This window comes from Pelodiscus sinensis, chromosome 5, assembly GCF_049634645.1.
Source record: "Pelodiscus sinensis isolate JC-2024 chromosome 5, ASM4963464v1, whole genome shotgun sequence".
Classification (NCBI taxonomy): domain Eukaryota; kingdom Metazoa; phylum Chordata; order Testudines; family Trionychidae; genus Pelodiscus; species Pelodiscus sinensis.
The window spans coordinates 114,389,161-114,416,425 of record NC_134715.1 but is presented as its reverse complement, the minus strand read 5'-3'; the positions used below and the strand labels follow the sequence as shown (position 1 = coordinate 114,416,425).

The 27,265-nt window shown below is 46.3% G+C and overlaps 1 protein-coding gene across 2 annotated transcripts in view; it reads right to left on the bottom strand.

Annotated features, from left to right (window-relative positions):
• HTRA3 (HtrA serine peptidase 3) overlaps positions 1-27,265 on the bottom strand; it is a 50,805-nt gene that overhangs the window by 3,405 nt on the left and 20,135 nt on the right. For both annotated transcript variants that reach the window (XM_075930811.1, XM_025187288.2), the window contains 4 exons: positions 25,660-25,854; positions 22,337-22,369; positions 21,245-21,359; positions 3,364-3,412 (listed from right to left, as the gene is read on the bottom strand). In XM_075930811.1, coding sequence (XP_075786926.1) covers positions 3,364-3,412; positions 21,245-21,359; positions 22,337-22,369; positions 25,660-25,854 — 392 coding nt within the window. The remainder of the gene's footprint in view (positions 1-3,363; positions 3,413-21,244; positions 21,360-22,336; positions 22,370-25,659; positions 25,855-27,265) is intronic.

Genomic DNA, 27,265 nt, shown 5'->3' with positions numbered 1-27,265 from the left:
AGAAGTTTTATCTCGAGACAGAGTGAAGTGGGGGAGACTTGAAGATGACCTATGCTCCACTCGGAGTACAAGGATTTAAGAAGAAGAAGCAGCACCTAAGAGTCCACTCTTTGACCCTATTGTGCTAGGTCCGTGGTGTTCAGCCAGATCTGAAGCAGTAGCCACTATAGTAGCAAACTAGCCACATTCAACTGGCCAAATAGTCACATGTGGCTAGTGGTTAGCATGTTGGACACTACGGTGCTAGGTGCTGTACAAACACAGAAAGAAAAAAAATGGCCCAGAAAGTTTGTAAACTAAGTAACATTCACACGGATGGTAAGGCAAAATTTTGCTAATTTTGTGTAGTTTGTTTATTTTGGCATTTCATTCCTTATTGTATCTTCAGTTAAAAATATAACACTTTTGGTAACTCCAGTATCAAACAGGAGACCTGTGCCTGGTCCATAGCAAGACCCAAACTCCTGAGTTTTTTTTTTAAAAAATCTTGTTTGGTAATTTTTGCTCTGCTTTCAAGTGCTCTGCATGTGGCTTGTTGTAGAGTAAGGAGCCATCTGCAAAATAACCCCTATTGTTTTCTGAGGATGACTGAAACCCAGGCTCAGGGTAAACAGTTGTGTCAAGCCCACAGATGACTCATGCCTGCCGATACTGAGCTACCTGCAGTGTGTGCGTAGGACAGTGTTCCTCTCCCTCTTCTCCCGCTGTGCCTCTACTCTGGTACTTTCAGCCACTGTCCCTGTCAGCTGGGCATGGGCAGGGGGTAATGTAGGCCAGGGAAAGCATTCCTTCCGAAAACTACCAATGCTTTCTGCTGGCTGCCTAGAAAGGCTGGGGCAGTGGTCTGGCAGCCCAGCACTCCGGCCACCCAGGAGGGCAGGGGACACAGCATGGCAATCCAGCTTTCTGGCCACCAATGAAGGCAGAGGCTGGGGCGTGGCAGCCTAGCTTTCCAGTCACTTGGGAAAGCAGGAGCCACGGTGAAGTCACCTGGCACCCCAGCCATCCTGGAGGTCAGAGGTCACAGCACAGCAGCCCAGTTCTCTGGCTAGCCAAGAAGGATCAGGAAGCTGCCCCAGGCACTCTGGCCACTTGGGAAGGGTGGGGCCACACCACCCACTGAGATGGGGGACACCCAGAGGGCTGGAAGCAGTAACTTGAGTTGGGGGCCGGGCTTGGCTCTACAGGGCAGGAAGGTTACAGAAGGAGCCGGGTTTCAGGCAGGAGGGATGGGGATGGGGCTTGCCTTCCCCAGCTGGGCCTTCTCCCACCGCCCATGCAGCCAAGTGCAGGAAGGGAGCAGGACGGAGCTGCTTCTCACACAGCTAATGCTGGCTGTGTAGCAGTTACCTGAGAGAATCTGGCTGGAGAGGTGGCAGTGAGCCTGAGTCTAGCTGCTGGGGACAGAAGCCAAGTTAGCCTTAAACAGACTGAGGGGGAAGGGAGGATTCTGGCTCACTTGGCTCCGGTCCCTGGCAGCCCAGCCTAAGCAGAGGTAGACCCCCGCCGCTGCCACCTCAGCCAAGTTCTCTCAGGAAGCCTCTGTGCTGCACAGAGCAGCAACCCTGAGCAGCCAGTGTGAAAAGTGTCTGGTCTCATTTATTCCACTCCCTGCCCAGGCTCAGTTGCTAAGGACAGGGGCTGAGCATGCTGGGGGGACATACAGGAGGAGAAGGACAGAGCCACCTTTCTCCCTCTTGGCAGACCAAGCAGAAAGGGGATGGGGATTCAACCCTGAATGCCCTCTCTATGCCCTGCCTATGTTCAAGCCTATCTGTTGGTCTAGACTTTCAACCTCAGTTGCACACATGGCCTGTGCTTCAATATTGTAACCGGAGGGTTTGTGAGCTGTGCTGTCAGACAGAAAGGAAACCAGCACTGCTTCACAAGCCACTTTATTTTTCCATGTGAAGTTAATAGAGTTAAAACACACACAAAGATAGTTATCAAAAATGGCCATGGCAACTTCTTGCTCTATTTTGTTAGCGACTGCAAATGCCGAGCGCTCACACGGACTACCTATGTCATGATATTTAAAAAGAAATCCTCAGCTGGTGTCAGTCAGTTTCCATGGAAGTCAACAAAGTCACTGATTTATTACTGCTGAAGATTTGATAGGAGAGAGCAAAACTATAACTCAACAAAATAAAAGCAGATAGGTCAAAAACATTAGCTGCATGTGCTGCAAACGGGTGTTTAGTTACAGAGCCTTCAGCCGCACTGGAGACAGAGCTGCTGGTGTAAAAGAGGAATTGTCTAAGTGTAAACAGAACAATATAAAGAGTTACAAAGAGATCTCACATAACTAGGTGACCGAGCAGCAAAGTGGCAGATGAAATTAAATGCTGAGAAATGCAAAGTAATGTACATTGGAAAATGTAAACACAAAATTGTACATACAAATGAGGGGCTCTAAATTGCAGTCATAGACTCAGAGCCTTTAAGGTCAGAAGGTACCACGGTGATCAACTAGGATAACCTCCTTCATGTTGCAGGCCACAGAACCTCACCACCAATTCCTGTAAGAGAGCCCTACCCTCGGGCAGAGTTCCTGAAATCCTCAAATCATGGTTTCAAGACTTCAAGTTGCAAAGTATTTACATAGTTTACACCATTTACATTCCTCACATCCCATTCCTCAGGGGAAGGTGGAAACCCCTGACTGCCACAAGCTGGAAGTAGATGACAGAGGATGGACCACTCAGTAAAAACTACCCTGTTCTGTTCATTCCCTCTGAAGCATCTGCCACTGGCCACCACTGGAAGACAAGATACTTGGCTAGACAGACTATTGGTCTGACTTAGTATAGCCACAGTAATGTTTGCTCACTTGCTCTACAGACAATTACTGATTTTGTGTTAAATATGATGAAGAGAGAGAATTGTAAGATTTTATTCTCATTATGTCAGGTTTTTTTTTGCATAATTCAGATGGCTAAGAAATGCTTTTGGGGGGTTTTGAGAAGGGACAAGTAAATGAAGTTGACAATTTTTAATCCTACCATGTATGTGGAATAAAGGAAAAAATACTGCCCTGGTATCAAAATAATGCTTAGTGTGACTTTCATTTTGGTTATAAAAGGGAATTGGATTCTAACAGAAATGGGATGACGGGGAAAAGCAAAGTGAAAAGTCTGCAGAGCACACAATAATGTGTATTGTCACTAGTGAGAGACCTGTGAGATGAGTAATTTCCAAATCTCAGAATGTAAATTTCATTGCCGAATACTATACATGTCCAAAACTCTTGTGGAAGTTTACATAAAGATCTGAACATTGTTGCTCTGAACTACCTCTAAACATTTATAATACATTTTATGTGTACTAGTTCAGTATATATACATATATTTAAAAGATACTTACTTGGGTGTTATTGTCAGCATCCTTATGCCAATGAAGCGTTTTTTCCCATCTGGAAATAAGTATAGCAGCTATATATAAGAATGTTAGGCAATCACAAGAATAGCTTTTGCAATGGAACGGTAAGAGCCAATACAAGACAGATGTATGATTAAGTGCACAGAGAATGCAAAGCATATACAGTGACTAGAATGACTTCTACAGCCTTCTTTCACACATCCCTCAATTATTAAAATTAGGATTTATCCTGTCTAGTCCTATTGTTGAAATAATGGGCGCTAAAGAAGGACTCACAAAAGATCAGTTGCGATACTATAAAGCTTTTTCTTAAGGAAAGTTCAGGAAACATCCAAAGATTTTGTAGCACAAAAATCTTTAGAACTTATTACACCTAAGAACTAAGAATATGAAAAATTACATAACCAAGTATGTTTGTTCAAAGATTGTTAGATCAATTTCATCAAGATGAGATTTTGAAAAAAACATCAGCTGGAGGGGAATGGAAATTTCACAAAAAAGTCAAATAAATAAATAAATAAATAAATAAATAAATAAATAAATAAATAAAATAAGGGTACATCTAGACAGTGGGGTTATTTCAGGATACTGGAGGCATCCCAAAATAGCTACCCCGAGTCTTTTAAACACACCCATTATTTTGAAATATTGGGTGTGTTATTTTTGCATCCCTGTAACCCTCATTCTACAAGAGTTAAAGGATGTGTCAAAATAACCAAGTAAACTACCACACAAATAAACTAGATGAAAATTAGAACCAGTCTACAATAGAATATTAGATCAACCCAGCTATGTCCCACAAGGATATGAAAAATCCATGCCCCCGAGGGAGGCAATTAAGTCAAACTAAGACCTTGAGCCTTGGTCTACACTACAGCGGAAGGTTGAATTAAGATACACAATTCCAGCTACATTAATTATGTAGCTGGAGTCAACGAATGTTAAATCAAGTTTCCATGCCATCCACACAGCAGGAGGCTGATGGGAGTATTTGCTCCCATCAGCTTCCCTTATTCCTCATGAGGAGCAAGAGTACTGGCAACAATGGGGAGTGTTTTCTGAGTTCCATTTAGCAAGTCTTAACTAGACTTACTAAATCAAACCCTGGAATATCGACTGCAGCAGCACTGATCTTCTGCGTTGTGAAGACGTGACCTACGTAGACAACACTAGAATCATAGACTACTAGGACTGGAAGGGACCTCGAGAGATCATCGAGACCAGTCCCCTGCCCTCATGGCAGGACCAAATACTGTCTAGACCATCCCTGATAGACATTTGTCTAACCTACTCTTAAATATCTCCAGAGATGGAGATTCCACAACCTCCCTGGGCAATTTATTCCAGTGTTTGACTACCCTGACAGTTAGGAACTTTTTCCTAATGTCCAACCTAAACCTCCCTTGCTGCAGTTTAAGCCCATTGCTTCTTGTTCTATCCCCAGAGGCCAAGATGAACAAGTTTTCTCCATCCTCCTTATGACACCCTTTTAGATATCTGAAAACTGCTATCATGTCCCCCCTCGACCTTCTCTTTTCTAAACTAAACAAACCCAGTTCCTTCAGTCTTCCCTCATAGACATGTTCTCTAGACCTTTAATCATTCTCGTTGCTCTTCTCTGGACCCTCTCCAATTTCTACACATCTTTTTTGAAATACGGTGCCCAGAACTGAACACAATACTCGAATTGAGGCCTAACCAGTGCAGAGTAAAGCGGAAGAATGACTTCTCATGTCTTGTTCACAACACACCTGTTAATGCATCCCAGAATCATGTTTGCTTTCTTTGCAATAGCATCACACTGCTGACTCATATTCAACTTGTGGTCCACTATAACCCCTAGATCCCTTTCTGCCATACGCCTTCCCAGACAGTCGCTTCCCATTCAGTATGTATGAAACTGATTGTTCCTTCCTACGTGGAGCACTTTGCATTTGTCTCTATTAAACTTCATCCTCTTTACCTCAGACCATTTCTCCAATTTGTCCAGGTCATTCTGAATTATGACCCTATCCTGCAGATTAGTCGCAACCCCTCCCAGCTTGGTATCATCTGCAAACTTAATAAGCATACTTTCTATACCAATATCTAAATCGTTGAAGAAGATATTGAACAGAGCCGGTCCCAAAACAGACCCCTGCGGAACCACACTTGTTATGCCCTTCCAGCAGGATTGTGAACCATTAATAACTAATCTCTGAGTACGGTTATCCAGCCAGTTATGCACCCACCTTATCGTAGCCCCACCCAAGTTGTATTTACCTAGTTTATTGATAAGAATATCATGCGAGACTGTATCAAACGCCTTACTAAAGTCTAGATATACCACGTCCACCGTTTCTCCCTTATCCACAAAACTTGTTATCCTATCAAAGAAAGCTATAGGATTGGTTTGACATGATTTGTTCTTTACACATCCATGCTGGCTGTTCCCTATCACCTTGCCACTTTCCAAGTGTTTACAGATGATTTCTTTAATTACTTGCTCCATTATCTTCCCTGGCACAGCAGTTAAACTAACTGGTCTGTAGCTTCCTGGGTTGTTCTTGTTTCCCTTTTTATAGATGGGCACTATATTTGCCCTTTTCCAGTCTTCTGGAATCTCTCCTGTCTCCCATGATTTTCCAAAGATGATAGCTAGAGGCTCAGATACCTCCTCTATCAGCTCCTTGAGTATTCTAGGATGCATTTCATCAGGCCCTGGTGACTTACAGGCATCTAACTTTTCTAGGTGATTTTTAACTTGTTCTTTTGTTATTTTACCTTCTAAAACTACCCCCTTCCCACTAGCATTCACTATGTTAGGCATTCCTACAGACTTCTCAGTGAAGACCAAAACAAAGAAGTAATTGAGCATCTCTGCCATTTCCAAGTTTCCTGTTACTGTTTCTCCCTCCTCACTGACCAGTGGGCCTACCCTCGCCTTGGTCTTCCTCTTGCTTTTAATGTATTTATAAAAAGTCTTCTTGTTTCCCTTTATTCCCATAGCTAGTTTGAGCTCATTCCGTGCCTTTGCCTTTCTAATCTTGCCCCTGCATTCCTGTGCTGTTTGCCTATATTCATCCTTTGTAATTTGTCCTACTTTCCATTTTTTATATGACTCCTTTTTTATTTTTAGATCATGCAAGATCTCCCGGTTAAGCCAAAGCGGTCTTCTGCCGTATTTTCTATCTTTCCGACACATCGGAATAGCTTGCTTTTGTGCCCTTAACAATGTCCCTTTGAAAAACTGACAACTCTCCTCAGTTGTTTTTTCCCTCAGTTTCAATTCCCATGGGACCTTACCTATCAGCTCTCTGAGCTTACCAAAATCCACCTTCCTGAAATCCATTTTCTCTGTATTGCTGTTCTCCCTTCTACACTTCCTTAAGATTGTCAACTCTATGATTTCATGATCACTTTCACCCAAGCTGCCTTCCATTTTCAAATTCTCAACCAGTTCCTCCCTATTTGTTAGGATCAAATCTAGAACAGCTTTCCCCCGGTAGCTTTTTCAACCTTCTGAAATAAAAAGTTGTCTCCAATGCAGTCCAAGAACTTATTGGATAGTCTGTGCCCTGCAGTGTTATTTTCCCAACATATATCTGGATAGTTGAAGTCCCCCATCACCACCAAATCTTGGGCTTTGGATGATTTTGTTAGTTGTTTAAAAAAAGCCTCATCCACTTCTTCCACCTGGGTAGGTGGCCTGTAGTAGACTCCTAGTATGACATCACCTTTGTTTGTAATCCCTTTTAGCCTAAGCCAGAGACTCTCAACACTTCTGTCTCCTATGTCCATCTCCACCTCACTCCAAGTGTGTTCATTTTTAATGTATAAGGCAGCACCTCCTTCCTTTGTTCGCTGTCTGTCCTTCCTGAGCAAGCTGTACCCTTCCATACAAACATTCCAATCATGTGTATTATCCCACCAAGTTTCTGTGATGCCAACAATGTCAAAATTGTACTAGGCTGATGGAAGAATTCTTTCTTCTGATGACTTAACTACAACCTCTTGGAGAGGTGGATAACCTATGCCGAGTTGACAGGAAAATCTCTCATACCAGCACAAATGAAAATGTCGTGCAAATTCAGCCCTCCTACAGGCAGGCACAACTCCACAGGTTCTGTAGCTACCACTGTTCTGAGAGATCATGATGCTGCACAGCTGTTTTATGTCCTCATTTGATTTGATGATGTCCTGCAATGAGTGCATCAGCAGTTGATTATTTTCTGGATAGAAAAGTATTTTCTCTCATATGTTCCAGAATAACTGCCTTGCAATTTATCTGTTCTCACATTGAGAGAAGGTGAAAAGGAGAAACTAAACAGTTGTCTCTAACACCTGTTCTTTCCAGGATAAATAATCCCAGGCTGAGGACCTCCTCCTGCATTCCTTGCACACACTATATCCCAGTTCAATCAAAATACATTTTGGATACCCTAGAGATGCAGGATTTACTGGGCCCTTGGCGATCTTGCAGCATACCTCCTATTTTTTGTTGCCTTCCCTGAAATGCTTTGTCTCTCCTGAAAATGTTAAGGCAAAATGAGCAAAACTGGCCACAGTAAACTTCAGATAAAGTTCTGTTGTTCAAAATGAGTGTCAACCAGCATGGCATTGGGTCAGACCCATTTATATCTCCTATATAACTTATATATAGCTCTTTCAGAATTGAAGCTTCTATTTAAAAAACACCTTCAGTTCTTAGCTCTCACATTTGCAAAGGAACATTTCGCACCTGAGTGTGAAATTATGCAGCTTGTTGTCTTCCTGAGTCTGCAATCAGTCTGGAAAGATGTTTATGAGAGTATGTACAAGTTGGATGACCCTTTAAATATCACTATCAACTCTTTTATTGCTGGTCATTTTAGCACTTGGGTTAGCAAAGAAAGAGTCAGTACAACAAAATGCAGAGAAGTGTTGAATTTGGAATTGGTACTATAAGCAGGGTCTGAACCACTGTTTCCAATGCAGCCAGCTGAAAGCAGAGAACAGCCCTGGGTGTGGTTATGCTCCGTCAAATTGTTTAGCCCTACAAGATAATTAACTGTTGATATGTAAATACAGCTCATTCTGGAGTGGGGAAGAAATTCAGGGTGTGGTTATGTAAATCCAATTCAGCCAGGCTTGATGGACGGTGAATTGCTGTAATGGAATGTGATGCATTGTAACTAATTTGGCTATTGTGGGGTCACAAATCATGCTACCCCTAAATATAGGAACTGTAAAATATGACACCAGTGCTTACAGGAAAGACACTGTCATTGTAACGGGTCTCAGAAGAACAAGCCTCCCTCTTCCCGATTTGAGTGGACTGAGCTTGGGGGGAAGGGGCTTGAGCCAGCCAGCTGCATGCCCTCTAGGGCTATGTCTACACTGGCAGGTTCTTGCCAGGGCTCGTTGTAGAGCTCCCGGGACCACCACCACCTGCTCCACCGCCACTTCTGCATGATTGAGCACATTGAGCGCTCACTCAGTGCTAAGATCAGTGCAGACGAGGTGTGGCGGGAACAGGTGTGGGCTAGTACCTGGAGAGCTGCGACAGCGTATGCGCCCTCCTGGGCACTATCACAGAGTGCACGAGCCCTGCACTGCAGCATAGGGCAGCCAGGGCCCCCCTGCTGTACTCCCTGGCATGCCCAGCCCTCCCCCTGCTTCCCACCTGGTGTGCCCATACCCTCTCCCATGGCCCTCTCACCTTGGCATCTCTTGGTGCAGCCCGCCCCGACCCGGCACAAGGGGCACCAGGACCCCCACACCCGTGGTGGTAGGAGAGGCCACCCTTCCCACCCATGAGGCCCTCCTGGGTTGGAGCCCTCCTCCCCCCCTCCCAGTTGAGAGCCCGTCTCCCCACAGCCTACCTCCTTCCCCTTGTAAATAAACTACCCTCACATGTTACTCGAGTGTTTGCTATTTATTGGGAGGTGAGGGAAGGTTGGGGGGAGTGGAAAGTGGGGGCGCACCACGATCAGAGGCGTAGGCATGGCCTACTGTGGGGCCTGGTCAAGCAATACCCAGAGGGCTTCCTGGATCCACACCCCATCACGGTTGGCCTGCCAGGTGGCAGCCGTCCAAGACTGCTGGTAGGCCTGGCCCTCACCTGCCATCCACCCCAGGAGGAAGGCCTCCTCCTTCCCCTCGATTATGTTATGGAGGACACAGCACGCCATGATGATCTCCGGGACGTGCTGCACCCCCCATGGCCAAGCGGATCAGGAGGCACCTAAAGCATGCCTTCAGGCACCCGGAGGCACACACCACAGAGTTGTGGGCCCAGTCCAGGTGGGCATTAAAGGCAGCCTGGCTGCGGTCCAGTCGGCCCATTTACAGCCGTATGAGCCAGACCATCAGGGGTCAGGCTGCGTCCCCCACAATGCACACTGGCATGCTGACGGCCTGGACAGCAAGGTCCTGCTGGGGAAGTAAGTCCCCGCCTCCAGTCTGTGGCACAGGCCCAAGTGCCGGAATATGTGGTCATCATGGGCTCAGCCAGACCACCCCACATAAATATCTTGAAACGGGCCCCAGTTCATGAACCAGGCCACCCACTACCCCAGCGCCGAATGGGGATGTGGGTCCCCTCTACGGCTCCCCCGCAGTTCAGGAACCCCAGGGTGGGGAAGCCAGCAAGGGTGGCATCCAGGTCACGGGGGTGGATGACCCTCTGGAGAAGAACGTCATTGACGGCACAGACAACCTGCAGAGGGGCACATGGGAGCACAGGGGATGCACAGAATGAGGTGTGATGAGTATAGGGGCCCTTGGGGCGTGTCCACCCCCCTCCGATGCCCTCTCCCCCCCACGCACTCCAGAACCCCCTCCCCTGGGAGCTCCCCCTCCCGCCAGTGGGGCTACTTGAGGGAGGGATGGCGTGACCCGCTGGGTGCGGATCTTCCACCCACTCCCACAGCCTCCCCCTGACCTGGTCCCATCCCTCCCCTGGGGTGGGCCTGGGGGCAGTCGGGGGCCTTACCTGCTGGATGATAACACCGATGGTGGACCTGCCCACCCCAAACTGGTTCCCCATGGAGTGGTAGCTGTCCAGGGTGGCCAGTTTCCAGAGGGCAATCGTGACCCTCTTGTCCACGGGGATGGCGTGGCGAAGGTGGGTGTCCTGCCTCTGGAGCACAGGGGAAGCCAAGTGCAGAGCTCGTGGAATCTCCCCCTGCACATCCAGAAGTTCTGCGCCCAGTGCTAGTCGCCCCATTGTCCCAGCACCAGGTACTCCCACCAATCCCCGCTGGTGTCATGCCTCCACAGGCACCTGTCGGTGGTGGGGTGGGGGTGCCTGAGCATAGCTGTGGCATTGATCACAAGGGCCTACAGGTGCTGCCCGGTCTCCAGCTCCTGCTGGAGCAGTGTGGCTCCCTGGTGCAGCTGTTCCACAGCCTCGATGATGGCTGTGAGGGGACACTGGTGGCCGGCATCCTCCTCTGGGTCAATGCCTGGAACGGCGGGGTAGGGGGGCGAGGGTGCCCAGGGCCAGTAGCCAAAGGCTGTGGTGCCCTAGGTGTTGTGGTGTGAGCTCCGTGTGGCACGGCTGTAGCTCTCGGTCCCTCCAAGAGATGTCTAAGTATGCATCCACAGGGAAACGGCTGTCTGGGGGGTCCCTTTAAGCACGTTTCCCAGCGGGGGTCCAGCACACACCCATGGATGCTGCTGGTGACCTCTTGCCATGGCCGAAGTGGTTCCGGGGCCATGTTCTTGTGCAAGGGCATCCTGCCAGTGTGGACGCTTTCTTGCACAAGAACTCAGCATTCTTGTGCTGTGCTTCTGGCTGTGTGGATGCTCTCTTGCGCAAGAATCCTTGCGCAAGGAGCCACTAGTGTAGACATAGCCTAGGTGTGAGCTGTAAGACTGGCTCAATCTGTCTCCTTTCCCCCCTGTTCTAAGGATAGACTTAAAGCAGACTCCAGTGGAAGCTGGAACCTTTTGGCCAGCCTAGGGAGTGGCTAAGAGTTGAAATCACTAAGAGCTGAAGTCACTAGTTTGGCCTGGAGCCAGACCCATTGCAACCATGAGGGGGCCAGCTGGTGGGAGTGGGCAGCTGGCAGGAGCAGGCGGCCAGCAGGGTGGCTGTCAGGTGCAAGCAGACCACAGGAGCAGCACAAAGGTGGCATTGCCTCACACCCAATGAATGGAGTCATCAGGGTGATGTGCCTGGGTCTGCACTGACTGGAAAGAGCTGTAAGTGGGGTGTTTGAAGCATGGAATGGAGAAGGTTTGGGTATGTGAATGGGACCCTTACATTGTCAGACTGGTGAAACTGAGAGGCAATCGACATTGCTCAATTCATTTGAGCGGGGACAGATACTCATGGGTTCATTATGAACTCTGGTTATGATATTTCCCCAAGCTAATGCCATGTGACTTCTCTCTCTCTTTCATTAAAAGTTTATTTTCTATGCTCAGACTCTGTGCTTGCGAGTGGGGAAGCATTGCCTCTCAGGGGTGTGTTAATTTCCCAGGCTACTGGGTGGGGGCTCGAGCTGGTTCTGTGTGAGATGGATGAAAAGGAACCCCTAGATATTGAACCCGGCCCTGGCTGCTGCTGACGATACCTGGCAGAATGGTTACACTACAAATAAGAAAATGCAGAGGAAAGAAAGGATAAGATGCACAGACATGGAAGAGGTACAGGAACAGATACGAGAATATGAATGGACGAGAAACCAAGGGTAGACATAGTGCTGATCCTAAAAGGCACTATTGTCCTTGTGGGCAATTCTAAATGTGACAATGAGGGACTGAATAAATAAAAAATAATTATAATGGCTTTATTACTACCTAAAGGCTTTATTCCACCTGAGATCTTTGTACAAAACGCCTGTACAGTCCAGTGAGAGATCTGATGGGAACCTAAGGTTTCATGGACCATAATTAAAACTGGAATTTGGCTCTTTCTCCAGAATGAGTTTAGCAAACCTCATTTAAAATGAGGATTTTATAATTATAGTAAAATGCACACAAGGATCTAATTTGTGTGATTATTTTGTCTGTTGCTTTGGCCAAAGCCAAAGCCTTCTGCAAGAACTCCTGCATCTCTTTTTCTTGGAACATTCTCATCAGAACATAGGAACCTAGGACTCTTTTGCAAAAAGTACATCACGTAACATTTCTACAAGTCAAATGTCATATGCAAAATAACAAAACCAGCTGGGGGAAGTATAAATTGGCAGCCTTGCTGGCAAACTTAGCCGTGAAACCAAGGAATGCATGGGCACTGGAACTTGATTACAGAGCATTGTCACCACAGAGGGATGGCCCTCTTGAGGGCAAAGTTGAGTCACATTGGCAAAGCAGTGCAGGGAAGCTGGAGCTATGGTATACCATGCTACAGTTTCCAGTGCTGTTAAACTGACAGTCTGCATAAGCATTTAAAATTGCTGTAGGGATCAGGAGCCAGAAGAAAAAATAACTAATGCAGCTAGAACAGAATGGAAAGAGGTCATGAAAATAAGGAGCTTTTCACCAGAGTGAAATCATAGTAACACAGGCATTATTATTATTGATTATTATTAACTAGAGTATTACAAAGGTTGGCTAAACTGAAGTATTATAAAGGAGCTAGTATTGTAAAGTTTGCTAGTGAATCTGGTTCCAAAGTCTGGAAGTAGCTATCTACATGAGGAGCTTTCTCCTCTATGAGATATTTCCATACATAATAAAGACACTTGATATTATCAGCCTCTTCTTCTCAATGTTAAATTTCTTCATGGAGGTTTATGATAATAGTCATAGACAAAACTAGATAGGTCAACAAGGGGTTAAAAGCACAAACATTCATAACTACAGACAGAACTACAGCACAAGTATTACTGTTAGAGCCAAATTGATGGCCTGGATCAGGAAACACTCATATGCATAAATAACTTTATCATGTGAACACAATGAGGAGTCCTGTGGCACCTTAAAGACTAAAGGTACGTCTAGACTACAGGCTTTTGTGGGCAGAGTTTTGTCGACAGAATCTGTCCACAAAACTTCTGTCAACAAATTGCGTCTAGACTACATCACGCAGATAGACAAAGCTATTCGCTTTGTCGACAGAGAGCATCCATACTGCTGGATGCTCTGTCGACAGAAGAAAGTACCCGGAACTGCTTCTGCCAGGTCACAGGGGCAGCATGTACTTCCTGGTGCTGCTGCCTGCCCTTTGCAGAGACGCCTGCTAAAAGGGATCCCCCTGACTACCTGTTGCTCTGCTGCTGCAGCTGCCTTGCTTACCTCCTAGAGGGACAGCAAAGATTCTGCAGTGCATGCTGTGAGTGCCCTGCTTCCTGGCACAGCACACCGGTGTGGGGTTTTTTTTGGGTTCCTGCACTGTTCCTGCCTCCAAACTTTTTCCCCAAGAGGCGATTTTGGAGGATGGAAACAAGTACGGACTGGTGGGACCGGCTCGTAATGGAGCAGTGGGATGATCAGGCTTAGCTCCAAAACTTCAGGATGCAGAAGTCCACCTTCCTGGAGCTCTGTAACTGGCTTACCCCCATCCTGCAACCACAGGACACCCACCTGCTCCTGCCATCCTGCTGGAGAAGAGGGTAGTTATTGCCCTCTGGAAGCTGGCCACTCCTGCCAGTGGGACACCAGTTTGTTGTGGGGAGATCTACTGTTGGCACCGTGTTGATGGAGGTAAGTCCCTCAGGGAATACTGGGATCTTAGAGGGGAGAAGGAGGGCCTCCCAAGGATTTGGGCAACCCCTCTCACTGCATATTCTGTGTGTGTTTGTATGTGTCTATTTCTGCAGGTGGTGAGGGCAATCAGCTTGCAGCTGCTGAACCGGATAGTCCGCCTCGGAGACCTAGACACCATCATGGCAGGTTTTGCAGGGCTGGGATTCCCAAACTGTGGAGGATCGCTCGATGTAACACACATTCCCATCCGTGCACCACCCCATTGAACTGCCTGGTATATCAACAGAAAAGGGTACTTTTCCATTGTGCTGCAGGCCCTGGTTGGCCACCGTGGACTATTTACGGACCTATGTGTAGGGTGGTCGGGCCAGGCACATGATGCTCGGATCTTCTGCAATTCACACCTGTACAAAAGGCTGCAGGCAGGAACCTTCTTCCCCCAGTGAACCTTTGCTATTGGGGACGTAGAGATGCTGGTCTGCATTGTGGCTGATGCTGCGTACCTCCTCATGCCCTGGCTTATGAAGCCATACACAGGGCATCTGACCCCGAGCAGGGAAGTGTTTAACGCACACCTGACACACACACGTTTACAGGTGGAATGCACATTTTGCCGGGTGAAGGGAAGATTTAGGTGCCTGCTAACTCACCTTGACATGGGGGAACACAATATCCTAGAGGTGGTGGCAGCATGTTGCACCCTCCACAACCTGGTGGAGAGCAAAGGGGAAGCCACCCTCCCAGGTTGGGGGCCAATGGCTGAAGTGGAGGGGAGGCAGTTTGCGCAGCCTCGGACAGCTGCCATTCGCCAAGCCCATCAAGTGGGGGTTTGCATCCGGGAGGCTCTGCATGAGAGCTTTTCACCTGGAGCCCAATGACTCCCCAAGGTCTCCCCAATGGGGCTTGTGGGCCTGGGCCTTCCCGTCCCAAAACCTTCCCTCCCACAATCCATCCCTGCATCAGCCTGCAAACAGTTAAGACACACACATCATGCTAAAGATGAAAAATATAATGTTTATTAAGTAGTAATGACAGAATGTTGAACTGTTATAAAAATAGAATTGTTAAACAACTGTTACAAAATAAACTTTGTGTTTAACTCTTACCCTGAGTTTTAACTGGGATGGGAGGGGGGAATGTCAACCTGGAGGGAGGGAGAAAGGGATGTGGAGGAGGAAGGGCAGACAGCTTAAGGATCCTGGCGATATCACCTGGGCCGAAAGACTTTGCCACCTCCTCGTGTCCGTGGACCCTGACGTCCTCGGGCTCGAGTCAGGGCTCCAGAAGGCTCTGCTCTAGCAGGGAGGCAGTGGGGTAGCAGGACAGGAGGAGTAGCAGGGGCTGAGGGAGAGGAAGGGGGGGCTGAGGGAGAGGAAGGAGTGGCAGGGGCTGAGGGAGAGGAAGGGGGGCAGGAGCTGGATGGACAGGAGGAGACCCAGGGGAGGAGGATCTGGCACAGCCAGGGCCTCCCGGACGGTGGAGCACATGCACTCCACTGGGGGAGGAACTCGGTGAGCAGGTGATCATGCCAGCGCGCCTCCTCCCGGTTCTCTCTGCCATAGGCTCTTGGATTTTTGCCATGGTCCCCTCCATCTTCTCCATGGTGTCGACATGCCACTGCAGGAGGTCATTGTAGGCCCTCCAATGCTTGCAGGTGCTGTGGGACTGGGTGGTTGGTGGCACTGGTGTTGCCCGGCGGTCAGCTGCAGCAGGTCTGGCTGTGGAGGAGAAGAGGGAAAATCAATCACTGTTAGGAATTCACACACAAGTCCTTAAAACAAGGGATCGGAATGTTGTTACTGTAAGGCCACTTCTGGCTGCACAGGGGCCCCCTTGTGGCTAGGGCAATCCCCACCTTCACCCCTTGCATCCTCTCCCCCTCCACCATGGCCGTTCAGGCCAGATAAGTGTGCAGCCATGGTGGGACAGGGTCCTGCAGCACTATGGGCCTCCCATGGCCTCCACCCACATACCTACCACCTGCCCGCCCGCTTGCACATGCACAGAGAGATGCAAGCTCTGCAGGAGGACCAAGACGTGCACATTGCTCTGCATCCTCTCTGCTCCCATCTCCCCGGTTCTGTGTCTGTGACCCTGACTGCACTCACCTGATGTTCCTTCTCCTGGGTCAGAGGATGGCCGCAAGGCTTCCTTGGTGTCCGGGACAGGCTGCAGGGTCAGTGTCACGGTCTCCTGTGTCTGCTGCTCCTCCTCCCCCTCCTCCACATCTTCCTGGGGGACCTCCTGCCGTGCCTGCTGCACCGATATGAGCAACCCAGTCTGGACGAGCACCGGTGCCGACATCGGTTCCTGGCCTCCGAGGATGCGGTCAAGTTCACTGTAGTAGGCACAGTGCACCAGGGCTGCACCTGATGAGGAGCATTGCTCTCGGGTCTTCATGTACCCCTGGCGCAGTTCTTTTACTTTGGCCCGTACCTGTTGCAGGGTCCTGGGGTGATGCCCTTTATCAGCCAGCCCCTGGGCCATCTGGCCGTAGATGTTCCTGGCATTCCTGAGCCGAGTGTGCAGGGTATTGACTGCTTCCTCCTCCCCCCACATTTCTAACAATGTCAGGACCTCTGGCCCTGACCAGGCTGGGGCTCTCTTTTTTTCAGTTGCAGGCACTTCAGCTGGCTCCCTGGAATGTCCCTGGGGGCCTCGTGGCTCTGCAGCTCCAGGCATGGCACCGTGACAGTGAAGCAGGGAGAGCAGTGTGGTCACAGGCTTGCTCTGTGGCCAGCTTCCTGTCTGAGGGTGTGTCTAGACTACAGGGTTTTGTCGACAAAAGCGGACTTTTGTCGACAAAACTATACCTGTGTCCACACTGCCTTTGAGTTATGTCGACATAACATCGACAAAACTCAGCAGTTTTGTTGACATATGTAAACCTCATTCTACGAGGAATAACGCCTTTTGTTGACAGAGTTCTGTTGATAGAAGGCATTATTGTATCTACACTGTCCTTTGCGTCCACACTGTTATGTCGACAAAGCGGCTTGCTTTGTCGACAGAACTGGCTGCAGTCTAGACGCTCTTTGTCGACTGAAGCTTTGTTGACGGTATCTGTTGACAAAACTTCTGTCGACAAAACCCTGTAGTCTAGACATACCGCTTATGCCTAGCAGAGGTGTCTGTGCCTTTGAAACATGGCTACAGACAGCAACAAGAGGTTTTCCCTAAAGAAAGACTGTCCAGCAGGGGGCTTCCCCTGGAGGTCTTTCTCTGGCGACAAAAGAAAGCCCCGCATCCAGACTACGCGTTCTGCCGACAGAACTCTGTCGACAGAGGCGTTATGCCTCATAAAATGAGGTTTATCGGCATCGACAAAACTGACGCGTTCTGTCTACTTACTGTCGACAGAACGCGACAGTAGTATGGACGCAGGTTTTGTTTTGTCTACAAAAGCCCAGTTTTGTCAACAAAACTATGTAGTCTAGACACACCCTAACAGTTTTATTAGGGCATGAGCTTTTGTGGGAAATACCAGATGAATTTAATAAAGCTAATCAAGTCAGGATAGAAAAATGGTTCATTCACAGCATTGGATCTGGAGTTATGAATATCCAGAGAGGGGAAATTGCTTTTGTGCTGTGTTAACCAGCTAAGATCTTTATTCAACCCTAAATTGATAGTGTTGAATTTGCAAACGAAGTCCAGTTCAGCTTTTGGCCTTGAACACAAAGACTATGAGGCTACGTCTACATTGGCATCCCTTTCTGGAAAAGGGATGCTAATGAGATGAGTCAGAATTGCAAATCCGCGGGGGATTTAAATATCCCCCGCAGCATTTGCATTTACATGGCTGCCGCTTTTTTCTGGCTTGGGGATAAGCCAGAGACAAGCGCCAGTCTAGACACGATTCTCCGGAAAATAAGCCCTTTTCCGGAGGATTTCTTATTCCTACTTTCAATAAGAAATCCTCCGGAAAAGGGCTTATTTTCTGGAGAATCGCGTCTAGACTGGCGCTTTTCTCCGGCTTATCCCCACGCCGGAAAAAAGCGGCAGCCATGTAAATGCAAATGCTGCGGGGGATATTTAAATCCCCCGCGGACTTGCAATTCCGACTCGTCTCATTAGCATCCCTTTTCCGGAAAGGGATGCCAATGTAGACGTAGCCTGAATGTCAGGCTCAGGCATCAGGAAACTATTGCAATGACCCAACCTCGATGAGAGGACAGCATAGGAAAACTGATTTTGACAGCAGCATTTTGGATGGGCAGTAGCAAGAATGTGTGGGAGCAGGAATAAACCCAAGAAGAGAATATTGCAGCAAGCTCTTCTGGCCCCAATCCCTGGCCCTAGCCACCCGCCTCCACCCTGGCCTTGGACCCAGCTGCCCGCCACACAGCTCTGGCCCGGCCTTGGCCCCAGTGTCCCACCACGTGTCTCCAGCCCCGGCGCCAGAGCAGCCACTGCCTGCCATGTGGCTTCTCCAGCCCCATCTACCAGAGCAGCTGTCTGCCTCAAGCCACGCTGCTGCACAGCTCTGCTTAGGAGTCAGGCGGGGTAGAAATTTTCTCTATTCCCACACAAGCGCACACCTTAGAAGGAACTATGTCATGGGTGCTTTCATCTTATTTCCCACAGCGCACCCTGCTTGCTCCCTGCTTCCTTAAGGCAGTCTGCAGTGTGGGGGTTATCCCTGTCCCTTGTTAAAGACATAGAAGAGGAGATAAATCCTGCTTGAGCAAAGTCAAGTCACAATCTGTTCCTATGTACAGTATATCTGAGATTAAACTGTCTCAGAGGGGTAGCTGTGTTAGTCTATAACCATAAAACCAGTGAGTAGTCCCTTAGTACCTTGGAGACTAACAAAAATATATGTATAGTATCATGAGATTTGGTGGGCAAACCCACTTCCTCCCCCCGCCCCCATCATCTAAGGAAGTGGGTTTTGCCCACAAAAGCCCATGATGCTATATATCTTTATCATCTATATAGTTTATTAATATCTAAGGTGCCACAGGACAACTTATTTTTTTTGCTTGGTTATTTGTTTTTGTGTTTTTAGATTAAGCTGGTTCATGTACAACTCTCACCCTTTCTATGGCCTTCACTTTGGGACTTATAAATGGGTACATCTAGATTACAGGCTTTTGTCGACAGAAGTTTTGTCAACAGATACTGTCGACAAAACTTCTGTCGACAAAGAGCGTCTACACTACATTCAGTTCTGTCGACAAAGCAAGCTGCTTTGTCGACATGGTAGTGTAGACTCAAAGGACAGTTTACATGCAATAACACCTTCTGTCGACAGAAGGCGTTATGCCTTGTAAAATGAGGTTTACCAGCGTCGACAAAACTGCTGAGTTCTGTCGACGTTATGTCGACAGAACTCAGTGGTAGTATAGATGCAGGTATAGTTTTGTCGACAAAAGTCCACTTTTGTCGACAAAACTCTGTAGTCTAGACACACCCTATGAGATACTATCTATTCTTTATTAGATGATGAGCTTTCGTGGGCCAGACCCACTTCCTCATCTAATAAACCATCTTGTTAGTCTTTAAAGTGCTACATTGTCCTGCATTTTGCTTCAGCTACCCCAGACTAACACGGCTACATTTCTATCACTATCTATTCTTTGCATCTCTAGGCTCATGAATAATGGAATACCACTTTTTCTTCCAATAAACTGTCTTCAAATCCCAAATCGCCATATCCAATGACACCACAATCTCAGGCTGTAAGCCAGTAGTTCTTCCCTCAGCTTTGTGCAGCCTCCCTCTTATTTGAGGATACAGTGGCAAAATGAGGACAGGTGCATGCATGGAATTGAGTGGGAGGCCGCAACTGTTATGAAACTTTAATACAAGGAAGGGGTGCTACTGCCCATCATCCATACTTTTTTGTACTGGGCATTTAACTGGTTCCAGGAACAAAAAGAGATTCCACATGTCCCCATTCCAGGTTAAATGCTGGGAGCTTGGGAATATGGCCCATCAGCAGCCCCCTCACTCCCAGCTGGCCAATAAATGCCAGAGACTCCCAGGAGGGGAGCTACCTCCACTTTACTGACAGACAGTATTTTCAAACAATGTATTTATAAAAACAGGAAGGTCCCTACAAGTAGGTGCATTCCAGAGCCCCTCCTAGTTAATTAAATGTGTTTTGTAAGTTATTTATACAGTATAGCTATCTGAGCCTCACTTCCATCCTCACAACCCTATGTGGCTATTAGAGATCTTATGGTACTTTTTATGGGAATTGAGCAAGGTTTCTTTGCCAAAACTTCTCTTCCTCCTGTTGTGAGGCTTGCTAATTGTCTCCAAGAACTGGGTACTAATTAAGGAAAATGTAAAATATTTTTTGTTCTTTTAAGTTAGTGTGTGTTTCCATAGGGATATACCGTAAATTAGCATATATAACCTTTGGGTTATACATGTTTTTACAACCACCGTGGCCCTCTCCCCCCCGCGGGGTATACAAGTATATTTTTACTCACAAGCAGCTCCCCCGCCTGGAGGAGGGTGGGTTGTGCCTGGCTGCAGCTGTGCGGGGCCTAGGTGTGAGTGGGGCTCCCCTCCCGCAGGCCGGCCAGCTTGCCTGCGCTGCGCTCTCTGCTCCCCCTTCCAGAGGAGAGTGGGTGGGTTGTGCCTGGCTGCAGCTGCACGGGGCCTGGGCATGGGTGCAGTGAACGCGGTGAGTGGATGAACGCAGGACCCATGGGCTATACACGTTTGTGGGAAATCTAAGGGTTTTTTTACACACACACAAAAAACCTCACGGGTTACACACGGGTGCGTGTTATACATGGGTGTGGGTTAAACTATGGTACTTAATAAATTATCCTTTAGAATGAAAGAGTCTCTATGAATTAATTTTATTGTCTCAACATTACTGCTGGAATGATGCTATTCTCAAACACAGAGTATGGCAGAATAACTTAGCAGAAAGGAAGAACGATGAATGATTCAGGCGCTTGAGCAGCACCCAGGCAATGCAGGTTCTCTGATCTACCAGATGTGGCCTGATTGATATCAAGCGAGTTCCTCAGTTTCTCCTTGCCTACTTCACCATGTATAAAAAGGAGATAATATCTACCTTATTGGGGGCTAGTGAGGCTAAATGTACTAACTATTGTGAGGTTTTACAGTAATGGAGCCATAAATACAATGGTTACATTGTAGATTGCAATCAGTCACTGTATTTCATTTTTGGTTAATACAGACCAAACTACTGAAATATGAGTTTCCAGTATCACTTAGAAGAGTATTTCCTCTAGCCAGCGTTGCTTCAAGAATTTACCTTTATTTTGTTTGTCTTGTGATTCTGTGAGGAACTGAGAGATGCGGTCAGAAGGAATAGCAAAGGAAATCCCAGCAGTAACCTTCAAAGTGTTTATTCCAATCACTTCACCATCCTGGAAAAGTAGAACAAGGACTTACTGGGGAAGCTAGTCTTTCCTATTATCATTGTTTTCATGTTTTTTTGGAAAGGTACCTAAAATATGGTAGAAGTGAAGTGTATGATAAATAATGATAAAATTATTCTTCACTTTGAATCAAGCTGTTTTTCTTTATTTGTCTTTACTTGTCTTCTAGCGACCCATTTCAGACCCTAATGCATAAGTTCTATATGAAAATAATATTCACTTGATCATTTTCCACACCAAAAATGGGCATTTGTACACACATCAAATATTGCATATACATTTAGAAGTACAATTACTAGATTTGCATTAGCAAAGGGAAAGTCACCTCTAATAATTTAGCCATTAATGATTTTTCTTGAAGACTTGTCACTTTTGTTATTTAAGATTTGTGTATGTGTATGTATATGTGTGTGTGTATATGTGACAGCATGTTGGGGTTCCCCCAATCCTGTAGCCCCGTAGCAACAAGAACAGATTCCACCAACCAGTAGAATAAAGAGGGTTTATTGCTCCTCCAGGATACAGCACAGCATAGATGTGATGTGGTTATAGGAGTCAGGGCCAGGATGCCTTAGACCCCTTGGGTTAGGGGGTCCATCACCCCCTCTCAATCCTCAGCACCCAGCTTAGTCTGTTCCCTTCATGTTTTCTCCCCAGAAACTGCCTCACTCCCAGACCCTGCCCCCAGCCAGGTGGCTGTCTCCACCTCCCTTCCTTTGTCTCTCCCTCTGGGAAGAGATGTTATCTACTCAAGCTGGGACTAGACATCTGGGCCAATACACATGTGGGTGAGTCAGTGTGAATCACACATCACAACGCAAAGGAACCGGATTACAGAGCAGACAGCACTCCCACTACGTCACAGTATAATATACTGGACATTCCATCTTAACTGAGAACACAAGAGGTACTGTTCAAAGTCTTTCAAGCCAGTTCTGTAAATGAAAAAAATAATCTGTACTTACCAAATTAACTAGAGGTCCTCCTGAGTTTCCATACTGTAAATATAATGGCAGATTATGTTAAATTGTTATTTTGTGGCAGGAAAGGAAAATTGCATTTCAGATCATGTTATTAATGAGCACCTGAGAGTGAGCCTAGGTACTATGCTGAATGAAGGACACAATCCCAACCATAAATAACTGAAAATCAAAGTACTTGATCCTGCACAAGAATCCAAGTGGATGAAGCCTTATGCTTCTTTGAAGGATCAAATTCTAAACTTAGTTTAACATTAGGAAAATGTTAAAGAAAGTCTCTAAAATGTAAAAACTTTTTTTATTCTCCTAGGTATTGTTACAAAAAAGTTGGAAAACATTTAATCCACATTTAGCAAATTATATTTCAGCCCAACGTATTTTTTAACCAGTATTTTTTAATAAAACATAGACCTATCAATCAGCACATTGGGTTGTGATACTGTAAGCTACTTTCTCCAAGGATCACAAAGAACCTATCCAACATTAATTAAGCCTCACTGCATGTAGAATAGTGGTAGAAATGTAGCCAAGTTAGTCTGGTGCTACACAGTCCAGTTTTTTGGCTATTCAGCTAGCTCTGGGGAAAAATGTGGCAGCTGTTTAACTAAGCTGTTTTGATTACAGAAAAATCCCCAAAAGCAGACTGCTGCAGGTAATGGAAGTTGTAGAGGTCACTTGTCTGTCCACTTAACTCAAAAACAAATTGTGTAGCCAAGTCAACTTTTTTTCGGTCAAGCTACCAGTCAAAATAAACAAGAAATGGATGGGTCATAGCAATACAAGACATCTAAGAGCTTGCCTATTGATTGCACTGAGCAAAGTGCTGTTTATTCTCAGAAAAACAAAACATAAAATCTACTTTGATTTTAATTAAATTTCAGGATACATCTTTTTCAAGTGAACATTTGTAACAGGTTTAAATTATTTCTTAGGATGGAAAACTGAGCCATGAAAGCAGCTTTTTCAGATACAATACTCCTAATTACACAAAAACTTTCACAATAAAGGAGAACCAGAATCATCTTTCACTTGCTGTCCTGTGCTAGAATAATTTGGTAGTAAAAGACCCATGCGTTCATGTATAGTATAGTTGAGTTTATTAGAGTATTGCCCATTACTCCTTTTGCCTCTCTTGCCCTCTCACAAAATAGCCACACATTTCTGCTGCAGTGTCTTGGCTGAGCAGCAGGAATGTTTCTGAACAGAGTGGGTAGCTGACTCTTCCTATGCTGAGGAGGAATGAGTGAGTTAAGCTTACTGTTTCTCCAGGCCTTAGGCCATCTTCATATTGCACATTCTCTGCTGGAAGAACAACTCAAAATGTCACTTTTTTCTAGAAGCCTAAGGCTACGTCTACACTGGCCCCTTTTCCGGAAGGGGCATGTTAATTTCAGAGATCGCAATAGGGAAATCCACGGGGGATTTAAATATCCCCCGCGGCATTTAAATAAAAATGTCCGCCACTTTTTTCCGGCTTTTAGAAAAGCCGGAAAAGAGTGTCTACACTGGCCCCGATCCTCCGGAAAAAGCGCCCTTTTCCGGAGGATCTTATTCCTACTTCAAAGTAGGCGCTTTTTCCGGAGGATCGGGGCCAGTGTAGACGCTCTTTTCCGGCTTTTCTAAAAGCCGGAAAAAAGCGGCGGACATTTTTATTTAAATGCCGCGGGGGGTATTTAAATCCCCCGCGGATTTCCCTATTGCGATCTCTGAAATTAACATGCCCCTTCCGGAAAAGGAGCCAGTGTAGACGTAGCCTAAATGAATGGGAATTAGGCTGCTAAATTTCCCCTTCAACGTCTCATACATCTGTTTCCAAGTGTATAAACCAGATGCCTTGATACAACTACCTCACAAATGTGTTTTGGAAAATAAATATTTACAAAGGGCTTTACACATGTGAAAGGCTAAATGCTATTAATTTACTCTGCTGAGTGCATTATCTGAATTTAGTGAATACATATTTCTGAGAATATTTTTGTTTTATTTAAAGTTTTGGCAGACTTCAGCTATCACCTCCCCTTAAACTCATTAATAGTTGCTGTGGGAGAAAAATCAAATAACTCCAATTATGTCTAAAGGGGGGGGGGACTGTGCAGGAAATCAAAACTGACTAAGAGAAAACTGCTATAAGGGTTAAAAGTTTTCCAGACCTCTCTCCCTGTATCAGAGAGAAATCAAATTAACTCTAATCAAGACCCTTACAATGCCTATCTCAGGTTCATGGATACTCCTAGTCTGTCACAATTTGTCATGTAAACCCTTATCTTTGTCACAGTTTGCCTTGTAAACTTCTCCACTCAAGTTCTCATATGGCTTTGTTCTGTAAAACTTACTTCTAGCACTCCTGGTGTGAACAGAAACATCTCAGAGTACTTCTGCTGAGACTTTGATATGTTAAAGAAAACAATCAACAACTGAACTGTCTAAGCATTCTGTATAAAGGATCCCTAAACCTGTATCTCAGGGCTGCTTTCACTCTTGGAAGTGACAGCCTGCATGCATGCATAATAAAGTTTTTCCTTCTAGGTTTCTCTCCTACCTCACGGTTTTGACCTCCAGCCTCGGACCCTTCTGGAGGCTCTGTACCCCAGGGGAGCGAGATTTCCCCCACATTGCTCGCAAGTATCTGAGGGACTAATTTAGTCTTTCAGTCATCTCTTATAGCCCCTGATATTGACACTTTTACTTATGTCTATACAGCACCTAACACAATGGCACCTCAATCCTGAGTTGGCGTCTCAAACTCTTAGAGTGATTTAGGCCTAGATTCTATTTTAAACTATATGGCAGAAAAACTGAGTAAGAACTTCCCCTTATGGCCTGTAGTGGGATCCTACAGGAAAATGGAGCTACTCACCCATTTATACTTTGCCTGGAGACAGAGAGAATGGAGCTTTGGCTCCACTCTCATAACTTGTTTGCCAGAGTAGCCAAGCCAGTGCAAGGAGCATAATAATTCACTGCGGAGTTATACCAGCCAGATGTCATTGCACACATGCTCCCAGAATAAGGAGCAAATGGAGGGAATTGTAACTGGAAGGGATGCTTCTCATTCACAATACCTCCCAGGACTATTCCTGGGATGGTGCATCTTATGCACCTCCTCTTCCCCAGAGCTAAGGTCGGACTCTAACCCACAGACAAGAATAATTTATCTGTTGTGTACAAAGAGGACATCATTTATTTTAAAGGAAGTACCATCTACTAGGCAGAATTCTAGCCGGGCAACTATTCCCAGTAACTCAAGTGGGATTTCCAGGACTATAAATCTGGTGGGTTTCTGAATTCCTCGGCTACCCAATACTTACATTGATAATGGCATCTGTCTGAATGTAATCCATATCCGAGTCCCTCAGGCCTAGCTCCTTTCCATCGCGCTGAGCAGTGCTGACGATACCTGTTGTCACAGTGTTCTGCAAGGCAAAAGGGCTCCCAATAGCCACAACAAACTCCCCAGGCCTCAGATCTGCAGAGTGGCCCAGTAATAATACAGGTAGTTTTTTCTTTAATAAAAAGTAAACAGGAAGAAAACAAAGAATTACTGTCAGTTGGTGGCTGAGTATATCAAGACAAAATGTAAGTAGTAAATCCTATCAGGATACCACAAGTCAGGCCTGCTCAATGCATGCAGCTACTGCTACTGTCTTCAGTGCTCACGGAGCTTCCTTGCAATTATTAACGATGGTAGAATAAACCCTAACAAGATTCTGGGACAAACTCACCTGTTTTCCATGGGATCTCCATTGTCATGGTGTGCAAGCCCTAGAAGCTGGACTCTGCCGTCCTGACTTACATTGTGCAATATCTTAGGGTATGTCTACACTAGCCCCAGTTCGAACTAGGGAGGCTAATGAGGGCGACTGAAATTGCAAATGAAGCGTGGGATTTAAATATCCCGCGCTTCATTAGCATGTTCCCAGGCGGTCGCCATTTTGGAAACTGACTAGCCCAGAATAACTGCCTGTGTCTACATGCGGCAGTGAAATGGGAGTTTGAAGTAAACCCCTAACTCGAATTAGCTGTTACTCTTCTTGGAATGAGGTTTAACAGCTAATTCGAGTTAAGGGGATTACTTTGAACCGTGTAGATGCGGGCAGTTATTCCGGGCTAGTCAGGTTCCAAAATGGCAACCGCCCAGGAACATGCTAATGAAGCGTGGGATATTTAAATCCCGCGCTTCATTTGAAATTTTGGTCGCCCTCATTAGCCTCCCTAGTTCGAACTAAGGAGCTAGTGTAGACGTACCCTTACTTCCCAAGTAGAATCACTGAAATCAATAGGATTATTCACGGAGTAAGGCACCACTTAGTATGAGTAAAAGTAGCAGAGTCTGGCTGTGAGTTAGCTGTGAGTAACTGAAGGACTCGTGTACCATAGTGTATTCCCCTCTCTACACATGCATCACATATGCTTCTCTCAGCAGGTGACTTCTCCTGTCACCACTGTTCCCTTCTTGTGCACCTCAGTCAAGATTGAGAGAGGGGCTCTTCGCTTCAAATACCCACTACTCTCCCAACATCGAAAGGATTTTTTCTTCAAACACTGTCACTCTCTCACATTCAGTTATGTGTCTCAAGTATGCAGAATCCACATCTCCCTTTTAATCAGTGCTTCCAACCCGGAAAGGGGGAAATAATTTATTAATGAGATGAGACATTTCCTAGGCCTACAGCTGCAGTCCATTCCTTACTTTTCATCTGGAATTTCAATTAGGCTTCTCAATGATTTGTAAATACCACTGAATGAAATACATGGTATTTTCAGGCAACAATCAGAATACGTTTTCATGAGGAAACTTGTTCAAGGATAGACTCATTTTTGGTCTAAATACTGGAAGAACTAGAATTTTATCAAAAATCACTGAGACAATTCACTAATATTAATATTCCACAGTTTGAACCAGAGCTTCTGTGG